General features: G+C 41.9%; 1 protein-coding gene across 1 annotated transcript; it reads left to right on the forward strand.

The window, feature by feature from the left end:
• Nucleotides 1-508: 508 nt before the first annotated feature.
• On the forward strand, nt 509-21,035 carry LOC145391468 (cytochrome P450 2L1-like). Its single transcript, XM_080266081.1, has 6 exons — nt 509-590; nt 17,309-17,408; nt 18,367-18,500; nt 18,779-18,997; nt 19,630-19,829; nt 20,973-21,035. The coding sequence occupies exons 1-6, from the start codon at nt 509-511 to the stop codon at nt 21,033-21,035; spliced, it is 798 nt and encodes a 265-aa protein (XP_080122207.1).
• Nucleotides 21,036-23,656: the final 2,621 nt, after the last annotated feature.

The following is a 23,656-nucleotide window of genomic DNA, read 5'->3' on the forward strand; positions in this document are numbered from 1 at the left end:
AGGGGACGAGGAAGTAAAGGAGAGAGGAGGAGAGAGGAAAGTTAAGTAAAAGTGAAGTAAAGAAGAGAGTAGAGGAGGGGGAAGTAGGGGAAAAGGAGAGCGGTGGGGAAAGGGAAATAGAGGAAAGAGGAGAGGAGTGGGAGGTAGAGGAGAGAGGGGACAGGAGGGGCAAGTAGACGAGAGAAGGCAGAGAGACGGATAGGGGGAAGAAAAGAAAAGAAGGGAAGGGAAGGGGAGGGGAGAGGCAAGTAGAGGAAAGAAGACAGAGGAGAAAAAGGGAGGGGGAAGTAGAGGAAAGGAGGAAAGGGAAGGGAATGGAGGGGAGGGGAAGGAGACGGGAGGGGGGGAACAGAAGGAAGATTTGGGGAGAGGAAAACAGAGGAGAACAGGGGAGGAAGGCAAGGGATGGGGAGGCGAGCAAGGGGGCGGGGTTTTTATGATAACGGAAGTCTGCTAGTCCTCCTTACCACAAGCAGTCAGTCGGTCCCTCGCTCCATCAAGTGACGAGATGGTGACGGAAGCCCTTCTCTTCGGTTTCCTCATTTTCCTTATATTCCTCAGTGTCAGGCGGCCCCCGGGACTGCCCCCTGGTAAGTGTACAGTTAAAAAGAAAAGTTTGTTTAGTATCTTTGGGAATTCCATCACACATATTTCTTAGCCTTTTGTTGTTTCCCCGAGTACTGTACACTCGAAGGCAATAATCGGTAAGAGACTTGACACTCTTCCTTCTAGGCACGGGTAAGTTCTTCTATGTATCCGATTTGGGGCATAAACTTAATAGCCCACTCTCTAAGGTCAGCAGCTCCCCCCATACCTGTTACACCACTGCATGTCACCACTTCAGCACTAATAACCAATAACCATGCTGAATTTTTGCTAAGGTTGCCGAATTCAGGAAAGGATGGGCATGCACAATGATTTAGGGCTAAGACTCAGGAACTTACATGGAAATAATGATTTAATACTTGCAGAAGGGATGAGGAGAGGAAACTGGAAAATCTCACAGTGCATCTGCCAGCAGTTATTATTACTATTATTATTATTATTATTATTATTATTATTATTATTATTACTATTATTACTTGTAGTAGTAGTAGTAGTAGTAGTAGTCGTAGCAGTAGTAGCAGCAGCAACCCCAGTCTCATCTGATTGTGAACCCGGTGAACCGTAGACTGAAGATTCCCTCCTACAGTCCTTCATCCTCCTTTTCTGGGGATAGGGAGTTGAGGGCCGTTTGTATAACAGGGCAGCAGAGCCGACCAGTTACATTAGTGCCACCACTCGAAGGCGTCCCTCTCCACCACCTGCCTGCAAAGGCAAATCATATATAAGAAAAGGAAGTGACTGCTAGTCTGTCAGTGATCTTAAGTAGAGGAAATGTACAGACCACATCCTTGAGGGTTGCATTCTGCATCTACCTCACACTTGCTCAAAACAGGTGATCTTTAAGAAAAACGAGGTACAGAGTGCTCTCGATCTTCGATCGGTTTTGGGACCGAAAAACCCAATCGAAATGCAATTTATCGAAGTGCAAATTGGTAAACTTATGGAAAATAAATACATGTAAATGGGACCAGCGCGTCGCCGACAAATCTACATCAACTTTTACATATACATTTATACCCACCCAAAATCATAACACAACCATATATTTGCTTATATTTAGTACATATTTACTTAAAGTTAGCAGGAAAAGCAAGAAATACAGGCTGCACTAACTTTCAAATAGAAAGAATGAAGCTTATGTGGTAGAGTGTTGGGTTCCAAGAGAATCCACCGCAAAGTCAATTCGCCGTCAGACAATTAGCCGTCAAAACATGTACGATTCACCGTCAAAACATGTACGGTTCCCCGTCAGGACAATTCACACCATGGACGATTCCTCGTCATTCTATAAATATCTATCTATCTATCTATTGTCAGATGCCTATATCCCGTTCGGGGTGGCGACAAACAAATCGCCTCCACGTCGCCCTGTCCCCAGCCATTTCACTCCCCTTCTCCCAACTCACATCCCCCTCTCTCATATACCTCTCCACCCCATCCCTCCATCTCATCCTCGGCCTCCCCCTCCCTCTTCTCCCCTCCACCTCACTCACATACACTCTCTTCGTCAATCTTTCACCCTCCATCCTCTCCACATGGCCAAACCACCTCAGTGTATTCCTCCTAACGCTTCCTATCACATCCACATCCACACCACAACTCTCCTTTATATCCTCATTTGTCAGCCTGTCTCTTCATGTGACTCCAAAGGCTCCTCTTAAATAACTCATTTCCACTGCTCTCACTCTTGACTTGTGTCCTTTCAACTACGTCCTAGCTTCACATCCATACGTTGGAGTTAGTATCACAATACTGTCATGTAGTAACTTTTTCACTTCCATGCTTCTTATCACTGCTTTCAAGGAACCAGCAACCTTTCTTCCCTGCTGTACCCTGTCAAGCACTTCACCCTCCAAACTTCCATCCTTACTCATCACACTACCCAGTACATAAACATACTCACATTTTCCAATTCCTCATCATCCAACCTCGCTATACATTCACTGACTTCACCTCTCTCAAAGACCATCACTTTACTCTTCCCTACATTCACCTTTAGATTCCGTTTCTTACACACTCTCCCAAACTCATCCACCAAGCCTTGCAGCTCCCCTTCGTCTTCACTCAACAACACAGTATCATCTGCAAACAACAGTACAGGGAGTTTCCAAACACTACCCTCTCTCACCAGGGCCACTTCAACATCCACTACCCTACCTTGTACCTCTTTTATTACCTCATCCATCTACAGATTGAACAACCATGGAGACATGACATCCCTGTTTCAACCCAACCTTCAAAGAGAAAAATTCACTCAGTTCACCATCCACACGCACTGCAGCCTTCGCACCACCGTACATACTCTTCACAGCATTCAACAACTCCCCATCTACTCCATATATTCTTAATACTTTCCACAATCCTTGTCTATGCACCCTGCCATATGAGTTCTCCAAATCCATGAAAGCCGCATACAACTTCTTTCCCTTCTCTAGAAACTTTTCCACTAAAGATCTAAGAATGAATATCTGATCTACACAACCTCTTCCCTTCCTAAAGCCTCCCTGTTCTTCTCCAACTAATTCCTCTGTTCTTTCTCTAACTCTGTCAATAAGTATCCTACCATACACTTTTCCTATTATACTAAGAAGACAAATGCCCCTATGATTACCACACACTTCTTTTTCTCCTTTTCCTTTGTACAAGGGAATAATTATACCTGACTTCCAATCCTCCGGGACTCTACCTTCCTCCCAGGCAAATCTGCACATTTTCCACATCCATTCAATTACTACCTCTTCCCCATGCTTCGGCATTTCACCACACACTCCATCAATTCCTGGGGCTTTCCCCGGTTTAACTTTCTTCATTGTTTCCACAACTTCTATCCTACTGATTTCTTCCTGTCTTCTCACCTTCCTCCTTCTCCCAGCCATTCCTCTGCCACTTATACTCGCATTACTTCCATCCTCTATGTTCAAAATTTCCTTAAAGTGTTCTCTCCATCTTCTCACTTTTTCCCCCTTCTCCACTAGTAATCTACGATTTTTATTTTTCACTCCCTGCTAATTTCACTTCCACCCTGTCTTACTCTTTTCACCTCTTTCCAGAACATTTTCTTACAGTCCCTCCACTGTACACTCAAATTCCTTCCAAATTCCTTATCCACTGTCTTCTTAATCTCTCTTACTAATTTTTTCACCTCTCTCTTTCTTTCTACATATAACTCTCTCTTCCACCTCTTAACTTCTTCCACGCCCCTCTTCCTCATCGAATCATTGAATCCTTTCTACTTTTGTGCCACAGCCTGTCTCACCTCTTTATTCCATCACGCTGTTCCTTGCACCCCCCTCCGTCCTCTCCTCATCCCACACACCACATCACATGCAGCACATATTTCTTTTGTGAATATCCTGCACACACCTTCCACGTCCCCTATCTGCTCCAATTCATATTTGCCCAATCGTTCCTCCACTTCTCTCTTATACTCTGCCTTTTTTTCATCCTCTTGTAACCTTTCCATTCTCCTTACAAATACTCCTTCTTCCCGTCCTTCCCTTCTTCTATTTTTCCATCTTATTTGGATCTTGATTCTGGCCACCACCAAGTAGTGGTCAGAAAGTCCACTCCCCCAACCTGTATAAGCTCTTGCATCCATTACACATTTTCGCATCCTTTCAGCCACACACACATATTCAATCATTGCCTTCCTTTCATTCAGTTCACCACATACCCTTCTCATCACTCGCCATGTATACCTGTAGATCATTTTGTGCCTGAAGAGGGTATTGGCTATCTCCAACCCCCTCCCAGCACAAATGTCCACTATTGCACTGCCATTCTCATCTATCTCAGCAGGCACACCCCACTCACCAACTATTCCATCCACCTTCACATTCCCTACTTTACCATTCATATCACCAATCAAAAACACTCTCTCATTCCTTCCAAACTTTTCCATGCACACTTCCACATTTATCCAGAACTCTTCTCTGACTCTGCTTGCATGATCTTGGGTTGGTGCATACACACACACAATCGCCCACATTTGTATTCCAACTTTCAGTCTTACCCACACAGTCCTTGAGCCGACTGATCCATAGTGTCTTATGCTCTTCTTCCATCTTTTACTCACAAATATACATACTCCTTCTTTTGCCCTCTCATTCTCACCTACTCCTGCACATTTACCCCATCCATACTCCCATTCTCTCACACTCTCACCACTCTATTTAGTTTCAGTTATTCCGCATACATCAACTTTCGCACCCTCAAGCACCTGGACAATCTCTCTCTCTTTCACTTCATCATTCGCTCCCCTTACATTCCATGTTCCATTTACCATGTCCTTTGTACGGCCCTTGGTTGTCATCTTTTGGTCAGTCCTTGTCTGAGGGTTATTGTTTGTCTTTTTAATTAGTTGTTTTCCGGGGAGGGGCACTAACCCTCCGCCAACCCTTTTAGTCGCCTTGTACGACAAGCAGGAATACTGGGGGAGTATTCTTGAAAAAAAACCCTATCCCAAGGGGGGTATGGGGGTTTTCAAGAATATATATAAATATACTAATTATTAATTAATCAATACTTTAATAATTATATTTCAGGGGGATCCATCAAAGTCTATGTTCAATAGCGTAGGCTTTGGATCTTATTTATTAGTTGTACCTTTAGTCAATAATTGTTTCTTCCTCTCTGTAGTCGTCTTTGAGTTATATTCTAGCTTCACCCATAGCTGTCTTCTTTAATGACGAAAATTGTCTTGCTATTGTTGTGATGGCAAATTTTTTTTTGCCGGCGAATTGTCCCAACTTGTTTCGAGGCAGTGGTTGAGTCACTTGGTAGTCACCACTGCCACCATCGCTACCATCACCCAGCCACCACCGCCACCCTCGCTACCATCAATCACGCTTGCTCCAACCCGGCTTGAGTGAACACCTTCTGCTTTCTTGTTCTTGTCCCAGTCACAATGGCCACTGCTGTTGATGCTTTCACTGACTCTGTCATCACAAAAAAGATTACAAACATTTGAATGAGGACAAGCTTCTCCAAGTGGCCAGTAGGTGGCATGACAGATGAACAGATGAGCATTGACCCCCGCTCCCACCCTGGCCTGAGTGATCGAAGCACGACTTTTGAAATCCAATCACGAATTTTGGACGAGCAGGCGAGTCCAGTCGAGGTACGAAATATCGAAGTAAGATTAATCGAATATAGAGGGCCTTCTTTACAGGGTTAGAGTTAGAGCAGCTCTAACATCTGAGTCTGGGCATTGGTCGGATGCCTGATCCTCTTCTCCTCTTGACGATCACATGTCTTGAGAAAGCGTGACTGAACCCTGTGGGAATGTTCCTCATGTCCTATCTGATACATCCTAACAGGAGAGTATCATTTATGGATGGAGGGATGTGGAACTGTATTCTCGTGTGATTAGGAAACTTAGTAACATCTCTTCCTTATTGGTTTATTCCAGAATCTGCTCCCTTGCTACATTCTTGAGTGTTATTCATGCAATGAATGTCGATATTAAAAAGTTAAAAGAAGCAGAAAAGAGGATATTAATGGGTGTATTGGAAATAATTAGTGATGGAACAGGCATTAGGGAGCCTCCTTTGCCAACGAGAGTAAAGGCCTTGGAGACACACACAACATTTTCAGTTTGGAAATATTAACCAATAGAGGGAAGTGTTTGCTAATTTTTCCAGCCGCGATAGCAACGTTGGTATTGTTTTCAGTTTGTCTGTCTGTCTGAATGTCTGTTTGCACGATAACTTCTCAGAAAATTTTACAGGTGTGTATTAGGGATGAAAATCTCAGACGATTTCGAAACTGATGAAAGTAGGTCAAGGTCAAGGCTATATTCCGAGCCGCGCTAGATGTGTATCGGCTCCCGGCTGGTGTGACTCCCCCCTTGGGGGGTTTCTAATTTTGTCTTAACTTAACCCAAATTTTTCGTCGATTTGCAGCTTATGTAATTTTGCTGAGTGGCAGAAAAATACAGTACTACGGGTCTACACCCTCCCCATAGCTCTTCTATCACAACTAGCATCATAGGCTATTCTAGTGTTAATTTCTTCTTACTACTCAACATTGAGGATGGAAAGATGGCAGTTTTAGGCCAAGTTAGTGTAAAAAGAGTAAAACAGAATGTTGATATAATAATTCGTTTTCTAGGAGGCTTCATAGCACCTCTATTAGTTTATTACACCAACAAAATCTCTTGAATGTAATTTATGTCTCACTAAATCGACATCAATAACGCAGAGTATACTGAGCTGTAAGTCGAAGAATGAATCAGTAAGGAAAAATTGTTACGATATCTCCACAGCCAGTTATCATATGTGCTCGTACTTATAATATAAACCTAGATATGTAGAGTGTACAGTTCCAAGAAGATGAAGGGGAAACGTTACCTCAGCCCTAGTAAACACGCAATGGGTTGCTTCTAGCTGACAGGTTACTAACCATGGGAGGGGGAGAGAATGCAGGGGAGGGTAGAAGGAGTGAATAGTGATAGTGGGGGTGGTGGATGTTGAAAGGAGGGTGAGCAGAGGTGGCAAACTCAGAGATGGTGGGGTAGGAGGAGGAGGAGGAGGAGGAAGAGGACCGCCAGAGGAGTGATAATTGTTGCCATATCAGCATTACCTGCCTCACGTGAATGATCTGTCCATTGCCAGATGTCTTAATCCCGTAAGGGTTGGCCACAAACAAATCACCTCCATGTCACCCTGTCTCCTTCTATCTCATTCCCTTTCTCGAAGCTCACACCCTCCTCTCTCATATACCTCTCCACTCCGTCCCCCCATCTCATCCTTGGCCTCCCCCTCCATCTCCCCCCCTCCACCTCATATACTCTCTCCTCGTTAATCTCTCACTCACCATCCTCTTCACATGGCCAAACTACCTCAATGTGTTTCTCTTAACGCTTCCTATCACATCCACATCCACATCACAATGCCCCTTCGCTTCCTCATTTGTAGCCTGTTTCTCCATGTGACTCCACATGCTCCACTCAAATAACTCATTTCCACTGCTCGCGCTCTTGCCTTCTGTTTCTCCAACAAGGTCCAAGCTTCACTTCCATTCGTTAAAGTTGGTATCACAATACTGTCATGTAGTAGCTTTTTCACATCCATGCTCACTTCCCTGTTTCTTACCACTGCTCTCAAGGAACCAGCAACTTTTCTTCCTTGTTGAACCCTTTCAAGCACTTCACCCTTTAAACTTCCATTTTATTCATCACACTACCCAAGTACTTAAATGCACTCACATTTTCCATTTCCTCCACATCCAACCTCACTGAACATTCACTGACTTCACTTATCTCAAAGACCATAACTTTTCTCTACATTCACCTTTAGATGCCGTTTCTCATACACTCTCCGAAACTCATCCACGAAGCCTTGATGCTCCCCTTCGTCTTCACATAACAACACAGTATCATCGCAAACAACAGTACAGGGAGTTGCCAAACACTGCCCTCTCTCACTAGGGCCACTCCCACATCCACTGCCCTACCTTGTATCTCTTTTTTTACCCCATCCATATTCAAATTGAACAACCATGGAGACATGACACTTCTTTGTTTCAATCCAACCTTTAAATAGGAAAATTCAATCAGTTCACTACCCACACGCACCGCAGCCTTAGCACCCTCATACATACTCTTCACGACCTTCAACAAGTTCCTATCTACTCCATATATTTTTGATACGTTCAGCAATCCTTGTCTATCCACCCTGTCATAAGCTTTCTTCAAATCCAAGAAGGCTGCATACAACTTCTTTCCCTTCTCTAGAAACGTTTCCATTAAAGATCTAACAATGACTATCTGATCTACACTACCTCTTCCCTGCCTAAAACCTCCCTATTGTTCTCGAACTAATTCCTCTGTTATTTCCCTATCTCTATCAATAAGTACCGCACCATATACTTTTCCTATTGCACTAAGAAGGCAAATACCCCGGAGATTATCACACACATCTTTTCCCCCATTTCCTACAGGGGAATAATTATACCTGTCTTCCAATCCACCGGGACTCTACCTTCCTCCCAGGCCAATCTACACATCTTCCACATCCATTCTACTACTATCTCTCTCCCATGCTTCAGCATTTAACCACCCACTCCATCAATTCCTGGGGCTTTCCCCATTTTAATTCATTGCTTCCACAACTTCCATCCTACTGATTTCTTCCTCTCTTCTAACATCCCTCCTTCTCCCAGTCATTCTCCAGCCACTTATACTTGCATTACTTTCATTCTCTATGGTCAACAATTCCTTAAAGTGTTCTCTCCATCTGCTCACTTTTTCTCCCTTCTCCACTAGCAATCTACCATTTTTATCTTTCACTCCCCACCTAACTTCTTTGGCACCCTGTATAACTTCTTTACCTATTTCCAAAACATTTTCTTATATTCCCTCCACTTTACACTCAAGTTCCTTCCAAATTCCTCATCCACTCTCTCCTTACGCTCTCTTACTATCTTTTTACCTCTTCCATCCTGTCTACATATAACTCTTTCTTCCGTCTCTCAACTTCTTCCACGCCTTTGTTTCTCATCCACTCACTATATGCTTTCTTCTGTTGTGTCACAGCCTTTCTGACCTCTTCATTCCACCATGCTGTTCCCTGCACCCCTTTTCGTGTTTTCTTCATCCCACACACCACCTCACATGCTGCACAGATTTCTTCTGTGAATATCTTGCACACACCTTCCAAGACCCCCATCTGCTCCAATCCATATTTACCCAATCACTCCTCCACTTCCCTCTTATATTCTGCCTTTTTTCCATCCTCTTGTAACCTTTCCACTCTCCTTGCATGCACTACTTCCTCCTGTCAATCCCTTCTTCTATTTCTCCATTTCATTTGGATTTGTATTCTGACCTCCACCAAGTGGTGGTCAGAAAGTCCACTCCCCCAACCGTTACACACCTTCACAACCTTTCATCCACACACACATAATCAATCATTGGCCTCTGTTCATTCAGTTCAACACCCATCTTTCTCATCACTCGCAACGTATACGTATGGATCATTTTGTGCCTGAAGAAAGTATTGGCTATCACCAACTCCCTTCCAGCACAAATGTCCACTAAAGTGCTGCCATTCTCATCCATCTCTGCAGGTACACCCCACTCACCGACTACTCCATCCACCTTCACATTCCCTACTTTTCCATTCATATCTCCAATCAAAAACACTCTCTCATTCCTTTCAAACTTTTCCATGCACGCTTCCACATTTTACCAGAACTCCTCTCACACTCTGCTTGCACTATCTTGCATTGGCGCATACACGCACACAATCGCCCACATTTGTAGTCCAACTTCCAATCTTACCCACACAATCCTTGGGCACCGATCCATACTCTCTCATATTCTCCGTGTATCTGTTACTCACAACAATACACACACCTTCTATTGACCTCTCATGCTCACCTACTCCTGCACATATACCTCATCTACACTCCAATTCTCTCACACTCTCACCTCACCATTTAGTTTCAGTTAATCCACATTCATCCATTTTTGCACCCTCAAGCACCTGGACAATCTCTCTCTCTTTCACCTCATCATTTGCACCCCTTACATTCCATGTAGCTATCCGTAACACCTTTTAGTCAGTCCTAGTCCGAGGCTTCTTGTTTGTATTTTTAGTTAGTTATTTTCTGGGAACGGGCAATAACCCTCCGCCAACCGACTTGTTGTCTCGTAGGGAACACGTGTTGGTTGGTTATAAGGTTACCGCCCAACGTTGTAAATGCTTTCCTGGTTAACAGGAAATCATTTGGCTTGCCACTCAATGTATAGCTACCCTAAAAACAGAGTACCACTACATTAATTGGGTGGATGATGGACGTCCGCACCTACCACGTGAATGATATTGGCATAATATCGGGCTGTTGTTTGTGTAAGCTCTGGGAATCAACTTTTTAAATCAGCGAGCAATATCTTTAATCACAATGTGCAAATGTTAATGACTCATACTCGCTGAATAAGATAGTGATCGTGGACTGGTGGGAAAAAGAGTGGGGTCAGGAGGTGGGGTGATTGTAAGTTGCCAACAATGGTTAATTAGTGATAAACTGTAGGATATTATATTCCTTCAGCCCCATGGGAATTCTGAGGGGTTCAAACAGAAACACCATCCTAGCCTGAGCGCATTAGATATGAATTGCTTCTAGATGGTTTGCTTCAGTCGAGAAGGAGAAAGTGTAGTGTGGGAGGAGGGCGTGTAGGGATAGACGTCGGAGGTGCTGGATGTGGGTAGGGTGGGAACTCGGAGTTGCCATTTGGAAAGACACGAGTTTTCAATTTCGTTTTACATTAATTAAGACCTTCATGTGACTATTCACTTAACTTATTACAGTATGATGCAATCCACAGAGATGACATGTGAAAGTCAAATGACCTTCAGCATGCAGCTCTCAGCATACATCATATGCATGACAGTGCATGTGAGCATGACTGTGTGTGACTATTTGTGCATCTGAGTGTGTATGTTTGCGTGTAACAAGTCGGCTGAGTGTCGGTACAGTTGTGTGTTCCTCTCGTTTGTCAACTGTGAATAAACAATTAATGGTATAATATCTTCATATTTGGTTGGAACGTGTCTGGGTTATGTTGAAACAGCCAATGGTCTGTTCTTGACTGTTACTGCTTAATGACTGAACACTCGAATGGTTATATTTTTGTATATGCGATAATTGGCATTTTTCATAAGTTTTAGCATGATGATTAATAAATACGTTAATATACTTGTATGTTACTGATTGTGGACAGAATTATTATAATTCACCTCAAGTGAACAAACAATATATTGTGTAATATTATATTTCTGTAGAAACGTGTCTGGGTTATGTTGAAACAGCTAATGTCCGTTGTTGACTGTTACTGTTTCATGATTGGGTGCTCCAGTGGTTATATTTTTGTATTTGCGATAATTGGCATTTTTCAAATTTTTGGGCATTTTAATTAATAAACATGTTTTTATACTCGTATATTATTGCTTGTGGACAGAATTATTCATTATAATTCACCCCAAGTGATATGCAAACACATTATTTTCATGTTTATAAAAGGGAAAGACCCGTCACTCATACTCAACTGTTCAAAGAACAAGCCAGTAAAACTCTTGCTTGTACAAAAGTGGTATATATAGAATTTTCTGTGGAAATAATTAACATTTAATTACACAGTATAAAGGTATAAAGACAAACATTGTCTACACTTTTCGACACAGTCACATTCGTCACTGGAATCTAAAAACAGAAGAAAAATGGTAGAGAAATACAGGAAATCAAACCTTGCAAGGAACCCTATTCACAACTGCCACCAACCCCACTATCACGCACACTACCCTTCCCTGCTTTCTCTTCCCCTCTCACGGATAGTAACCTGTCAGTCAGAAGCAACCCACAGCCAGTGTGCCAGGGCTGAGCTAGCGTTTCCTCTTCATCTGCTTGGAACTGCACATGAGGAACACTCTAGTCCCACTCCTCCGGCGAATTCTTTTGTATTGTGGGGACAGTTCTGTCAGCGTTATTGTGAATCTTGAGCTTGTAATATGTTAATCTTGAGAATTGGTTCTAGTTATTGTGTAGTCAAAGGTAGGAAAAGTTAAAGATGGATACAGGGAGTTGATCTTGATTTATTATTTTCAAAGAAAAGTTTAAGTTGAGCAGTGTATGTATTACACAGGAACGTAATTTACTATCTACGTCTCGTTGGACCCCTCTTCTTATTTACTCTCTCCACAACCTTTCGATTCTATGGCTAGCCCCTGTCTGACCTCTCCTCCTCTTTCTTTCTGTATATAAGAACTTCCATCACGTGGGCTACACTGTCGTCGAAATGTCCTAGAAACCTGTGTGTGTGTGTGTGTGTGTGTGTGTGTGTGTGTGTGTGTGTGTGTGTGTGTGTATAGTCATGAGGTGCTGTTTGTAGACTTTTTTGCTGGTGTGAGACATTCCAGGGAGATGCTAACATCACTTCCTCTGGCCCCTAGGTTTGACATTGACCTAACCTCTAGACTATATGATGTATATTGCTAGTTATTATGTAGTACGATATTTTACAGTCCTGACATCTCTTGGTCATGCCAGCTGGCGATCGTCCGACAGCACTCGTCAGTGACACACTCTAATCTATTAATACATAATATTGATTATAATATTGTAGACATAATATTCATGATAATATTGTACTGATCTAATAGTATTCTTGAAACATAATACATTTTAACCCGTTTGCACACGATGACGCATTTGTCATCATAAAGGTGTGGCTGTGACTGTACTCGTTGATGCTTTTGACGTCATTATAGCATAATTTTCGTCAGAGGAAAAGTTTTTGGCTGATCAGTGTCATTTTTGGAGGCGTCATAGCTTCCCTGCTCCTCATCAAAGTAATGAGTTGGCAACTGTTGGTCCTGATACCAGCAAGAGAGGGGACAGGTTATTCAGTACCAAATGAGCTGTGAGTGGGGAAGGTACTGCGTGGTTCTGTCTCTTTAAATTTCCACTTTTACCCCCGTCCCGGCCATGCAACATTTTTCACTATACCAGTAGTGCTTGTGTTTAGTGTTTGGGCACTGTTGTGATTAGATGTGGAGTTTGCAATAGGAAATTTGGTGTTTGTGAAGCAATCCTGGTCATTATCAGCTGTTGGCCCAACAAAGATTGTCCTACTGTTTCTAATGAACTACACAGCCTCTACCCTGCACCAAATGTCAGTATTCAGTTATAAGTGACTGTGAATCATGTCAATGTAGTGTGCATATTTACTGTACAAAGAATTGGTGAAATACAAGCAGTAGCTTTGAGGAAGGCAGGAAACTGCCCTACAGTCATGACACAGCTTGGGTACGCCATGTTTTTTTTTTTCATTTTTCTCTATGAGGCCTAGGATCACCGTTGTGGGCTCAAATGAATGCTAATTAAATTGTGCATAGGATGATAAAGTAAAAGCATAACAGTGAAGAGAAAAGTTTTTCGCTAGTGCTCCTCGAAAAAAAAATTTGTTGTCCCTCGGAAATGGGTTTTACTTTTTCGTTTATTGCTTGAACACCATACCTCGCATCAAACTGCGAGCGCCGGCATTCGAAAGTTGTGAAATTCTCTTTCTAATGATTGTATAACATGTAGAGATTGATTAGTAAACGTTCAACTTATGATGGTGGGAAGTAAGATGTATGCTCTTGAATGTTTATTCACACGGCCCTAACGTACATATAGTGTGTTTTTTTGTGTGTGTTTTTTGTTTGTCATGTAGAACAAACATCGACGAATAGGAATATGTTGATTTTGTGGCAAAATAAATATGTTTGGGTGGTGAAAATAAGCCGAGAATGCACATTTTTGGAGAGTGCGGCAGTCGGGAGGGAAGGGGAGAAAAGTCGGCACGTCATGACCCACAAAAACTTATTAAGTTACCTGCGCGCGAAAGGTTTAAACAAAATTTGTTTACATAACAGAACAAATGCGCTATAGTTATATTGATTATAGAATATTGTATAACATATTGTAAAATGTGTATGCATAACAGACATACGCATATAATTGTGCAATGGTAATACTGCTAGGTCATTATATTGCATATGGAGTTATCCCATTAGTAATGTCTAATATTTCACCGAACTTGTATGATGATTCTGGTAATACAGAATTGCAGTAACACTGTATGAATTGTTACATAATTGTATTTCTATTGTTCATAGTTGTATTATAATTGTTACATATCGTATGTAGTTACATAACTGTAGCAACCGTAAAATAATTGTATTACCATTGTAATAATATTGTAGTAACATCATAGTAAGACAGAACTGTACTAACATTATATGAAATGTTACACACTAATTGTAGTGTATAAAATTGTATTGTAATTGTTACAAATCGTTTGTAGTTACATAATTGTAACAACTGTAACATAATGCAATCGTTTTTCATTACATAATTGTAGTAACTGCAATAATATTGTAGTAACTGCAGTCCTGACATCGATAATCTGGTCATGTTGTGGTCGATGACAGTGATGATGTGCCTTGCCACTGGTTCGTGGAGAACAATAACTTGTTCTTTGTTTCACTTGCAGAAGGAGTTTATGCTGAATTTTGGCATTTGTATTAACAGTTACACCTATTTTCGTTTGTTTGTTATGTGATCTTACTGTATTTTATTTTTCGGTATATTGATTTTCTACAGTTTGTATTTCTTCGTTTATCTACGCTTTTTCGGTGTTGTTCGAGGTTGCATAAATGCTGGTCAATTTCCTTGGGACCCTTTTTTAAGGCTTAGTTTATATTGCACATATATTAATGAAAATGATATTTTATAGCCCCATATTTTGTTTATATATATATATATATATATATATATATATATATATATATATATATATATATATATATATATATATATATATACACTATATACAACATTAACTATATACACTCATTTGTTGTTCATTTGCACCTATCGTAGGCAAGGTATGTGTCAGCACTGTGTGGAAATCTTTGTCTTCACGATTGTGTGGAAAATGTTGTTCATTCTTGCTAATGCTATTTGTGTTGGCCATTTTTTTTCTTTTCCTGGTTTTCCTTGTAACTTAATTTGTCTGTTTCCACTAGGTAGCGTTAATTAATAAGTGTTTAATACAGTTCTTTTAATCGCTCACAGAGCAACTGTGATAGTATATTTTCTTTATTATTCTGTAGATGTAATAATGTATAGCTGTATGTATGAAACACGTATTTTATATAGGTATAAATGGTAACACTCGTTGGTAGTAAAAAAATGTTATAATAAATGAATGAATATATGCAGTGTAGAAAATTTATTGTTGGTGCAAGTATTTAGTGACTGAATTATGCAGATAACTGAAGTACGTATATGTATGTAAGTTGTAACTATACAGCACGTTTTATGTGTTTCTGCAGGAGGTGTTGTCTATCACTGTGTCTATTTCTGTGTATCGTATAAATGAAGTAACTATGTAACTCACTAATTTTTACAATAATGGGAAAGGTGTGAGAGGTGTTGCATGTGGTAATAAGCGTTGTCCTTCACGGGTTGATTGACGTGTTGTGGGTTGTCAAACACACGTTGATAGGCATGGAGTCGTCTCAGCAAACACGCATGGTGACGTCAACTTCCCAAATTGGTAGCTGTGGAGAGTAAATGAGTAGTGATGAGTAACTTGAGTGAAGATGAGTAAGATGAGTTGTGAAAATGGGCTTGGTATTCGCTGTTGTTGTTTTGACCTCTCGCACTCCTGCGTCAGCGGTGAAGGTTGGGGGGCGGTAGGAGAGAGAGGAGGGTGAGGTCAGGTGGTTGTGGGTCGTGAGTCGTGTCTCGCTCTTCGTTTGTTTTGTTTTTCTTTCTCTATGTATTCTCAGTCCTTTCTTCTTGTGATTTACTCGTTGCGGGATGAAGACTGCCGCTACTTGTAGGTGTGTGTAGAAGATTATGGAGATGTCTTGTAGACTTGTTACTTGACGTTAATCGTAGAGATGTCTCGTAGCTTGTAGTTTCTAGCTTGTATTTTGTAGGAATTCACTGTCGATTTGAAGACGAGGTTTGTACTTCTGCTGCCACCAACTATATATGTGAATCTTGACCTTGTAATATGTTAATCTTGAGATTTGGTTCTAGTTATTGTGTAGTCGAAGGTAGGAGAAGTTAAAGATAGATGCAGGGAGTTGATCTTGATTTATTATCTTCAAAGAAAAGTTTAAGTTGAGCAGTGTATGTATTACACAAGAACGTAATTTACTAGGTAAATCTCGTTGGACCCCTCTTCTTATTTACTTTCTCCACAATCTTTCGATTCTATGGCTAGCCCCTGTCTGACTTCTCCTCATTCTTTCCGTATATAAGAATTCCAACACATGGGCTACACTGTCGTCGAAATGTTCTTGAAACCTTTGTGTGTGTGTGTGTCTGTGTGTGTGTGTGTGTGTGTGTGTGTGTGTGTGTGTGTGTGTGTGTGGTCACGAGGCGCTGTTTGTGGGCTTTTGTGCTCGTGTGAGACATTCCGGAGAGATGCTAACGTCACTTCCTCTGGCCCCTAGGTTTGACATTTACCTAACCTCAAGACAATATCATGTATGTTCCCAGTTATTATGTAGTAAGATATTTTACAGTCCTGACATTATCAGAGTGTAACCGTGCGTCATTTCTTCATTTCCTACTCCAACTGCCACACCTACACCCACACCGGCAGAATGAGCCTTCACCACAATACATAAGATATGGTCAATCAAAGGATCATATAGAGGTAACGGGCAATGCTTGTGAGTCAGTCTCTCTCTCTCTCTCTCTCTCTCTCTCTCTCTCTCTCTCTCTTATCAGGTGGTTAGTGGGAAGAGGAGTTTGATCCAGAAGATACATTATGTGAAACAGGGAATGACGTCAGAATACAGGTGTACACTGTAGGTTACTTGTTGTTATTAGTGTTAAGGTTGAGTGATTTTTCTCCACCACCGCTCTTACCCCTCACCTATCGGCCATCTTTACCTCCCGTGGCACCTTCTATGAACAGAACGTCAAATTACAGAAATGGCATCGCCATCGCCTGTTGGGGAATTTCGTTGTTGGCAGAGAAGACGTCACTGTTTTTATCCTCAACGGTACTAGGATGTTTATTGGATGAGGTATATGTCTGCAGGTGTGTGAGGAATACTGTTGGTGGGTCAGGTGTCTCAATGGCGCTCATGTTGTCGATAGGTGCTAATAATTGTACCGTGTGTGCCTGCAGGGATATGGGGGCTGCCGGTGGTGGGCTGGCTGCCGTCAACGTCAGTCTGCCTTAGCGACCAAGTGATGAAGCTCAGGAAGGTGTATGGCGACATTATTATGTGAGTGCACACACACACACACACACACACACACACACACACACACACACACACACACACACACACACACACACACACACACACACACACAGTGCATTCCTTCACGACAAGCATCATAATCTAGTGTTCATCTCTTTTTACAGCTCAGAATTCAAGATAGTGAGATGGTAATTTTAGGCCAAGTTGGAATGAAATGAGTATGGTACCATGTGCCCGTAGGAATTCATTGTAAAACAGCATTCAAGATGGACAGATGGCAATTTATGTTTAGCTTAAGTGAACAAAGAATAGTTTTAATGGATTAGGCCATCCATTTTTTTTTACAGTATTAGAGAGTTTGCTTCTAAGGTGTTATAACAGAGTGGTCCATACACAACCCTCCTCTTTCACTCAGCCAGGTGATTGATTGACTTTTGCGAGAACCGCTCAGGCAGCGCTGTCAGCGTCTATCCCGCGTCATGTATTCGTTTCCTGTCCCACGGCCACAGCCATGCCCTCACTCATAACACATAAGATACAGTCAGGCGAGGAGCGCTGTTTGTGGACCACCCTGTATTATTTGAGACCTTTTACCAGTTCTGTAGATGATTACATTGGACTGTGGATGTCAGTGAAAGTGTTAAGAGAAATACTTTTTGAGATGGTTTGGCCACGTGGAGGGAACGACTAGAAGACTATGTTTAAGGTGAAGTGGAGAAGAGAGGGGGAGACCAAGGATGAGCTGGAGGGAGGGTCAAAGAGGAGAGATGGATGGCAAATGGGGTGTGAGCTGGAGGGAGGGCAGGCAATTGGCAGAGGATGGCACGACGTGGAGGAGAATTGTTTGTTGCCAGTGCTTACAGGATTAATGTGTCTGACATGAGATAGATAAACAGATAGATAGAAAGACAGACAGATAGATATAGATAGATAGATAGATGCCTAGGTTACTCTGTGACTCGTAATTACTTTCTTACAGGTGGCGGATTGGATGCTTAACCTGCGTCTTCCTCTGTGATTACGACACGACAAAAACTGCCCTGAAAAGGTTGGAACTCTCAGACAGGCCCACATTCTTCACTTACTCTGTGTTTAGCCCAGGCTCCACAATAGGTAAGGATAGATAGAGGAACAGATAGGTATATATGGGAATGGTCCATTGTGGGTAAGAACAGATGAACAGGTATTCATAAAAACAGACGTGTACGAGTATCAGCCAGAAAATTAAACTTGGGATTCTGAAATTTAATAATGGAAATGAGATGAAGAAAAGACCAAGAATTAATGGGACTCAACGTTAATACTCTTCGACTATATTCAGTTCAGGCCATTACACTGAAGAAGAGAATGAATCAGCCTCCTAACACCTTTTCTAAATATTTCCACCTCAGGCTTGACATTCAGCAACGGGCTCCAGTGGCAAAGGAACCGCCGCTTCACCCTCCGTCAGCTGCGGGACCTCGGCATGGGCAAGACGGCACTGGAGGATGCGATGCAAGGGGAGGCGAGGCAGCTTGTGCAGGACTTCAAGAAACACACAGGGAAGGACCAGCCACTGCCTCTGTCCCTGGGTGTGGCTGTCCTTAACATTATATGGACGATGGTGGCAGGTGGGTTGCGGTGGTGGCAAATGGGTTGATGTGACAAACGGGTTGAGAGGGTAACAAGTGGGTTGATGGGGTTGAACCAAAGTTCTTGGAAAGGGTAAGGGTTTGGCAAGAATGAAGTAATTTGATTTTAAAAGAAATCTGTGGAGGTCATACGGCAAAGTCAAATATTCGGCCCTTAAACAAGCTGGTAAAAGCAGGTGTTGCACTTTCTGAGTCCTCCTTCTTCTTGTTATTGTTAAATGTGTTGAAAATTAAGCAAACTTTTCCCTTTTGTTAGCCTTTCTTAAAAAAAAAAAAAAAAAGTCACCTACATTTCCTTGCTGGCTGTGTCGATGGAAGGCGTTACATGAGAATATTTTGTGATAGTATTAACACACACACACACACACACACACACACACACACACACACACACACACACACACACACGCGCACACGCGCGCGCGCGCAAGACTACGACAAGGAAGGATGGGAACAGGTCAGAAAAATGGAAAGCAAGACTGAGTGTTGGCAGGGGACGGTCCTTCAACATTTGCCCGCGATTGTACATTGTTCTCAGTGATTGCAGGCAGCTTCCTTCGATCTTATAATTATCCTCTTTCTGTTCTACGACCTACTGACCACTCTACCAGACACACACCATGAACTGGACGACCCGAAAGCCCACGACTTCATAAGACTCATCGGCATGACCATCGACCATCTGCAAGGCCCTGTGTTCCTATTCAACATCTTCCCGTGGCTCCAAACGTTGGCTCCAAAGTTTCTCAAGAAAAGGCTTGGGTATTATGCTATCAAGAACGATCTGAAGAGAGTCCAAGGAACGATGAAGGTGTGTAATAAGCATAGATTATAATTTAATTAAGCTTCGTTTAGTTAGGTTGGCTTATGATTGGTTAGGTTAAGTCAGGTCAGGTTAAATGTGCCTGGGTTAGGTTAGGTTAGGTTAGGCTGGAGTGGACTAGATTATGTTAGGTTACATTAGGATAGCTTTGGTTAGGTTAAGTTAGGTTAGACATTAGGGCAGATTCAGCTTTTACTCAAGTAAAGAAAGTCGAGCGATGTGTATGGTTTTTGTCCAAATAAATTTGCTAAGTGTACCAAGCGTAATGAAAGGAATTAACTGAGAATATATATATATATATATATATATATATATATATATATATATATATATATATATATATAACATTATATATATAGGGTGTTCAGCACTTATAAAGGAGTTAAAAAATTTTTTTGGATATTTAGGTGGGCAAAGTATGCAATCGATTCCACTTTACAAACAAATTATTCAAGCAAAAATTTATGTTTTTTTTTTTTCAACGCAAAATCGTGCCTCAGTACCCCTGCATTCGGTAAATCTAACTGATCTGATTAAGTGAAGGGTATGGTGAAGAAAGGTAAAAATAAACAATGTGGTACAAAAAGAAACAATGTTTTTGAGCTATTCAACAAGTATAATCAGTTTATTTCATGTGGGATTTTTTGGTCGAGTCGTAGAGGGCTCTGTGGTTCTGCGCAATATGGAAGATCAGCTGTTGTTCTTCTTCATTCTTCATCAGATCACTGTTGTAGTCCATTGCCAGTTTGACTGCCCGCTCAGCAGCGTCACTGACCACTTTGAGGTGGGCCATGACAACAAGAATGGGGCACAAGTCACTGACGCTTGTCGGAGTACCCAGCCCCAAACACTGGAAGAGGTTTTTTGACTTTCGGGTAACAAACTTAGAGATTCTCAGATCTGATCCCTTATCAATCGTCTTCATTTTCAAAAGATGCAGACCCTTCTTCCTCGGCAGTGCTGTGGTCATACTTTTCAGAATTTCCTGTTTTTCCTCAGCATAGACTTTGTCAGAATACATGGCTAGTGAAGCCAGTCCTAACTGAGGTACCAGAGGTGGCTTTTGACTTTGTCCAGTGCCTTCTTTGCTACAACGGGATCCACCTCTCTGATTTTTTCAATATTCTTCAGGAGATTGAGGTTATCGATTGGAGCATCGACAGCATTTGGAGCACAAACCAGTGCATCACATAGATGGTGACAAGGAAGACACAGATGTGTTTGATGGCCTCCTTTTTATGCCATTTGAAGGAGAAGGAAGCTGCATCCTTCACTTGATTTCTGAAAAGGAAGATCTTGAGGCAGATAAGGCCTTTGGCCATCCAACTTGCTCTGTGATAGGCACCTGGATTGTGAAAGGTCATCCGTGCTGCACGCTTCTTGCCTAGGAAAGCCAAAGAAAACTAGAGGAGCTCAAGGTAGTCATCACGGGATTGTGCACGATCCATGAGGCTGAGTAGGAAGTGTTCAATGTCCTCCGCTCTGTTGGCAATCCACGACTGAGAGTTTTCATCTAGGTCATCATCGTAGGGATCGAAGGAATCTGTATCAATTTTGTTCCACAACTCTTTGAATCGACCGAAGAGAGGAATTTCAGGACCAGAAGAAGAGAAAAAGAGGTCAAAGATCCCTGCCACTATGAGTTCACACATGTGGTGCCTGCATGCCAAGAACAACAGAGGGACTTGGTGACCTCTTTCAATGACAAAGCAAGCTCCACTGTGAACCCCGGTGTCAGACGCTGTAGTATCAAAACATAACCCTGCAATCCAGGGCTTCACTTTCGGCCATTCATCTAGAGTCCTTAGTACTGCCGCTCCCGTTGCTTCGCCCGTTCCAGCAGGTATCTTGGGGATCACAAGGATCTTCTCTGCACCAATCCCTGTAACAACAATCTCCAGGCGATCACTGCGGCCGCTACCATCGATGTTGGGCAAGAGCTTTACATCAACATGGAGAATCAAGGGTGTTTGTGGCTGGAATTCTTTTTATCTTTTCCGCAATCTGTCCTTGATTCCTTCTGAACAGAGAGGAGAGATCCGACAGACAACGTGAGTTCCCCCACGTCAAACCCTGTTGCGATAAAGGCGGCAGTTATCACTTGCACTGCAACTTGCACTGAAATGAGGCATGGGTTTGAGAAGGCCAAAGAATAATTGCAGGGTATGGTGTAGTTCCCACCAGTAGTGGAACTGAATAAACACTTTGCCCTTCAAGTTCCTAAAAGTTCGATTTTCTCTCTCTCTCTCTCTCTCTCTCTCTCTCTCTGTATATATTGTTACATAGCCTATGATTTCATCATCCTTTGTGTAATTCTAACGTACACTGTGCTGCCTGTTTGATCACAAGCGTGTTCTGCCTCAGTCCCCCCCTTCTACCGTTATAGTAGAGTAAGTCGTCCTTTCTGTTGTTCAGTGCGGGATTGTCAACTCTTTGTCCCCATGGCTTCATTTGCGCGTCCTTCTTACAAGTTGTATCAAGCTCTGCTGGCCCCTATATAATGAGCTCAGTCTCTGCATCATTGCCATTTAGATCTACTCCTCATTTTGTTCACATCTCTGTCCTCCCCTTTACAGTTATTATTATTGTGAGTGCTCAGAAAGTCTCCAACCATCTAGCAGCTGTGTAATTTGAGTATAACTGTTATTGCATTTTTTCCTTGTACTGTATAGCATAAGGTGTTGATTTGTAGGCCTAGTGAGGTTTTTTTGTAATTTATGTAGGATTCAATTTGTCAGCCAGTTTTAATATTACTTTGTATCTGTAATAATTTATCTTGCATTAACTGAACATTACCCAGTGTATTTTCATTTTATCAGGGCTGACTTAGATAAATTTACTCTTGCTAATTTCGTGTTAATAGAGGCTATTTGCAGTTAACCATATATTTAATTGTTTTTGCCATTACATTAACCTTATGAGTCATGAATGTTTTGTTGTTAGTTTGAGCATTAAACTTTAACTTGTAATTTAACTAACTCTTTTGTTTTAAACCTGGAACTTTAAGGGACAATAGTGATTTTTAGTATTCTCACTTAAAGTGTACATTATCTTTCTCTGTTCCGTAACATAAATTTGGCGACCTCTCATCAGGATATTCAGGATATTATCATAAGGATATTGCTTGATATTTTGTGACTGTTACTTATTCATGATGTCTACTATTACTACACTTGATGAAGCCAAGGATTTTTTGTCAAATGTGCAAACAGTGTGTGATGTAGAAAACAGAACAAAGAATGAACTTAAGCTTGTTGCTCAACAATTGGGAATTGCTGTTCGCTCTCATCATTCTAAAGATCAAATTGTTGACATGATTAATGAAAGCTTGTTTAATGTAACTCCTCCAAATGAGCAAACGCAGATTGAATTAGCTAAGTTACAGCTAGCCCTGCAGGAGGCTCAGGCTAAGGAGGCGGAGTCTCGTGTTAAGGAGGCTGAATTTCAAGCACGTGCTAAGGAAGGCAATGATTGATTATATGTGTGTGGATGAAAGGATGCGAAGATGTATATTGGATGCAAGAGTTTATAGAGGTTGGGGGAGTGGACTTTCTGACCACTACTTGGTGGTGGCCAGAGTTAAAGTTCAAGTAAGATGGAGGAATAGAAGAAGGGAAAGACGAGAGGAAGGAGTAGTTGCAAGGAGAGTGGAAAGGTTACAAGAGGATGAGAAAAAGGCAGAGTATAAGAGAGAAGTGGAGGAACGATTGGGCAAATATGAGTTGGAGCAGATGGGGGACGTGGAAGGTGTGTGTAGAATATTTGCAGAAGAAATATGTGCAGCATGTGATGTGGTGTGTGGAAGGAAGAGAAGA

The sequence above is a fragment of the Coenobita brevimanus genome, chromosome 18, assembly GCF_032717465.1.
Source record: "Coenobita brevimanus isolate Jiangsu-jjx chromosome 18, ASM3271746v2, whole genome shotgun sequence".
NCBI lineage: Eukaryota > Metazoa > Arthropoda > Malacostraca > Decapoda > Coenobitidae > Coenobita > Coenobita brevimanus.

Bases quoted from the DNA above. Each gene is read 5' to 3' on its own strand.
- LOC145391468 (XM_080266081.1), top strand. From the start codon at position 509: ATGGTGACGGAAGCCCTTCTCTTCGGTTTCCTCATTTTCCTTATATTC. The intron at 17,409-18,366 runs GTGAGTGCACAC...ACTTTCTTACAG, and splicing joins GTGTATGGCGACATTATTAT to GTGGCGGATTGGATGCTTAA. The intron at 18,998-19,629 runs GTGGGTTGCGGT...CCACTCTACCAG, and splicing joins TATATGGACGATGGTGGCAG to ACACACACCATGAACTGGAC.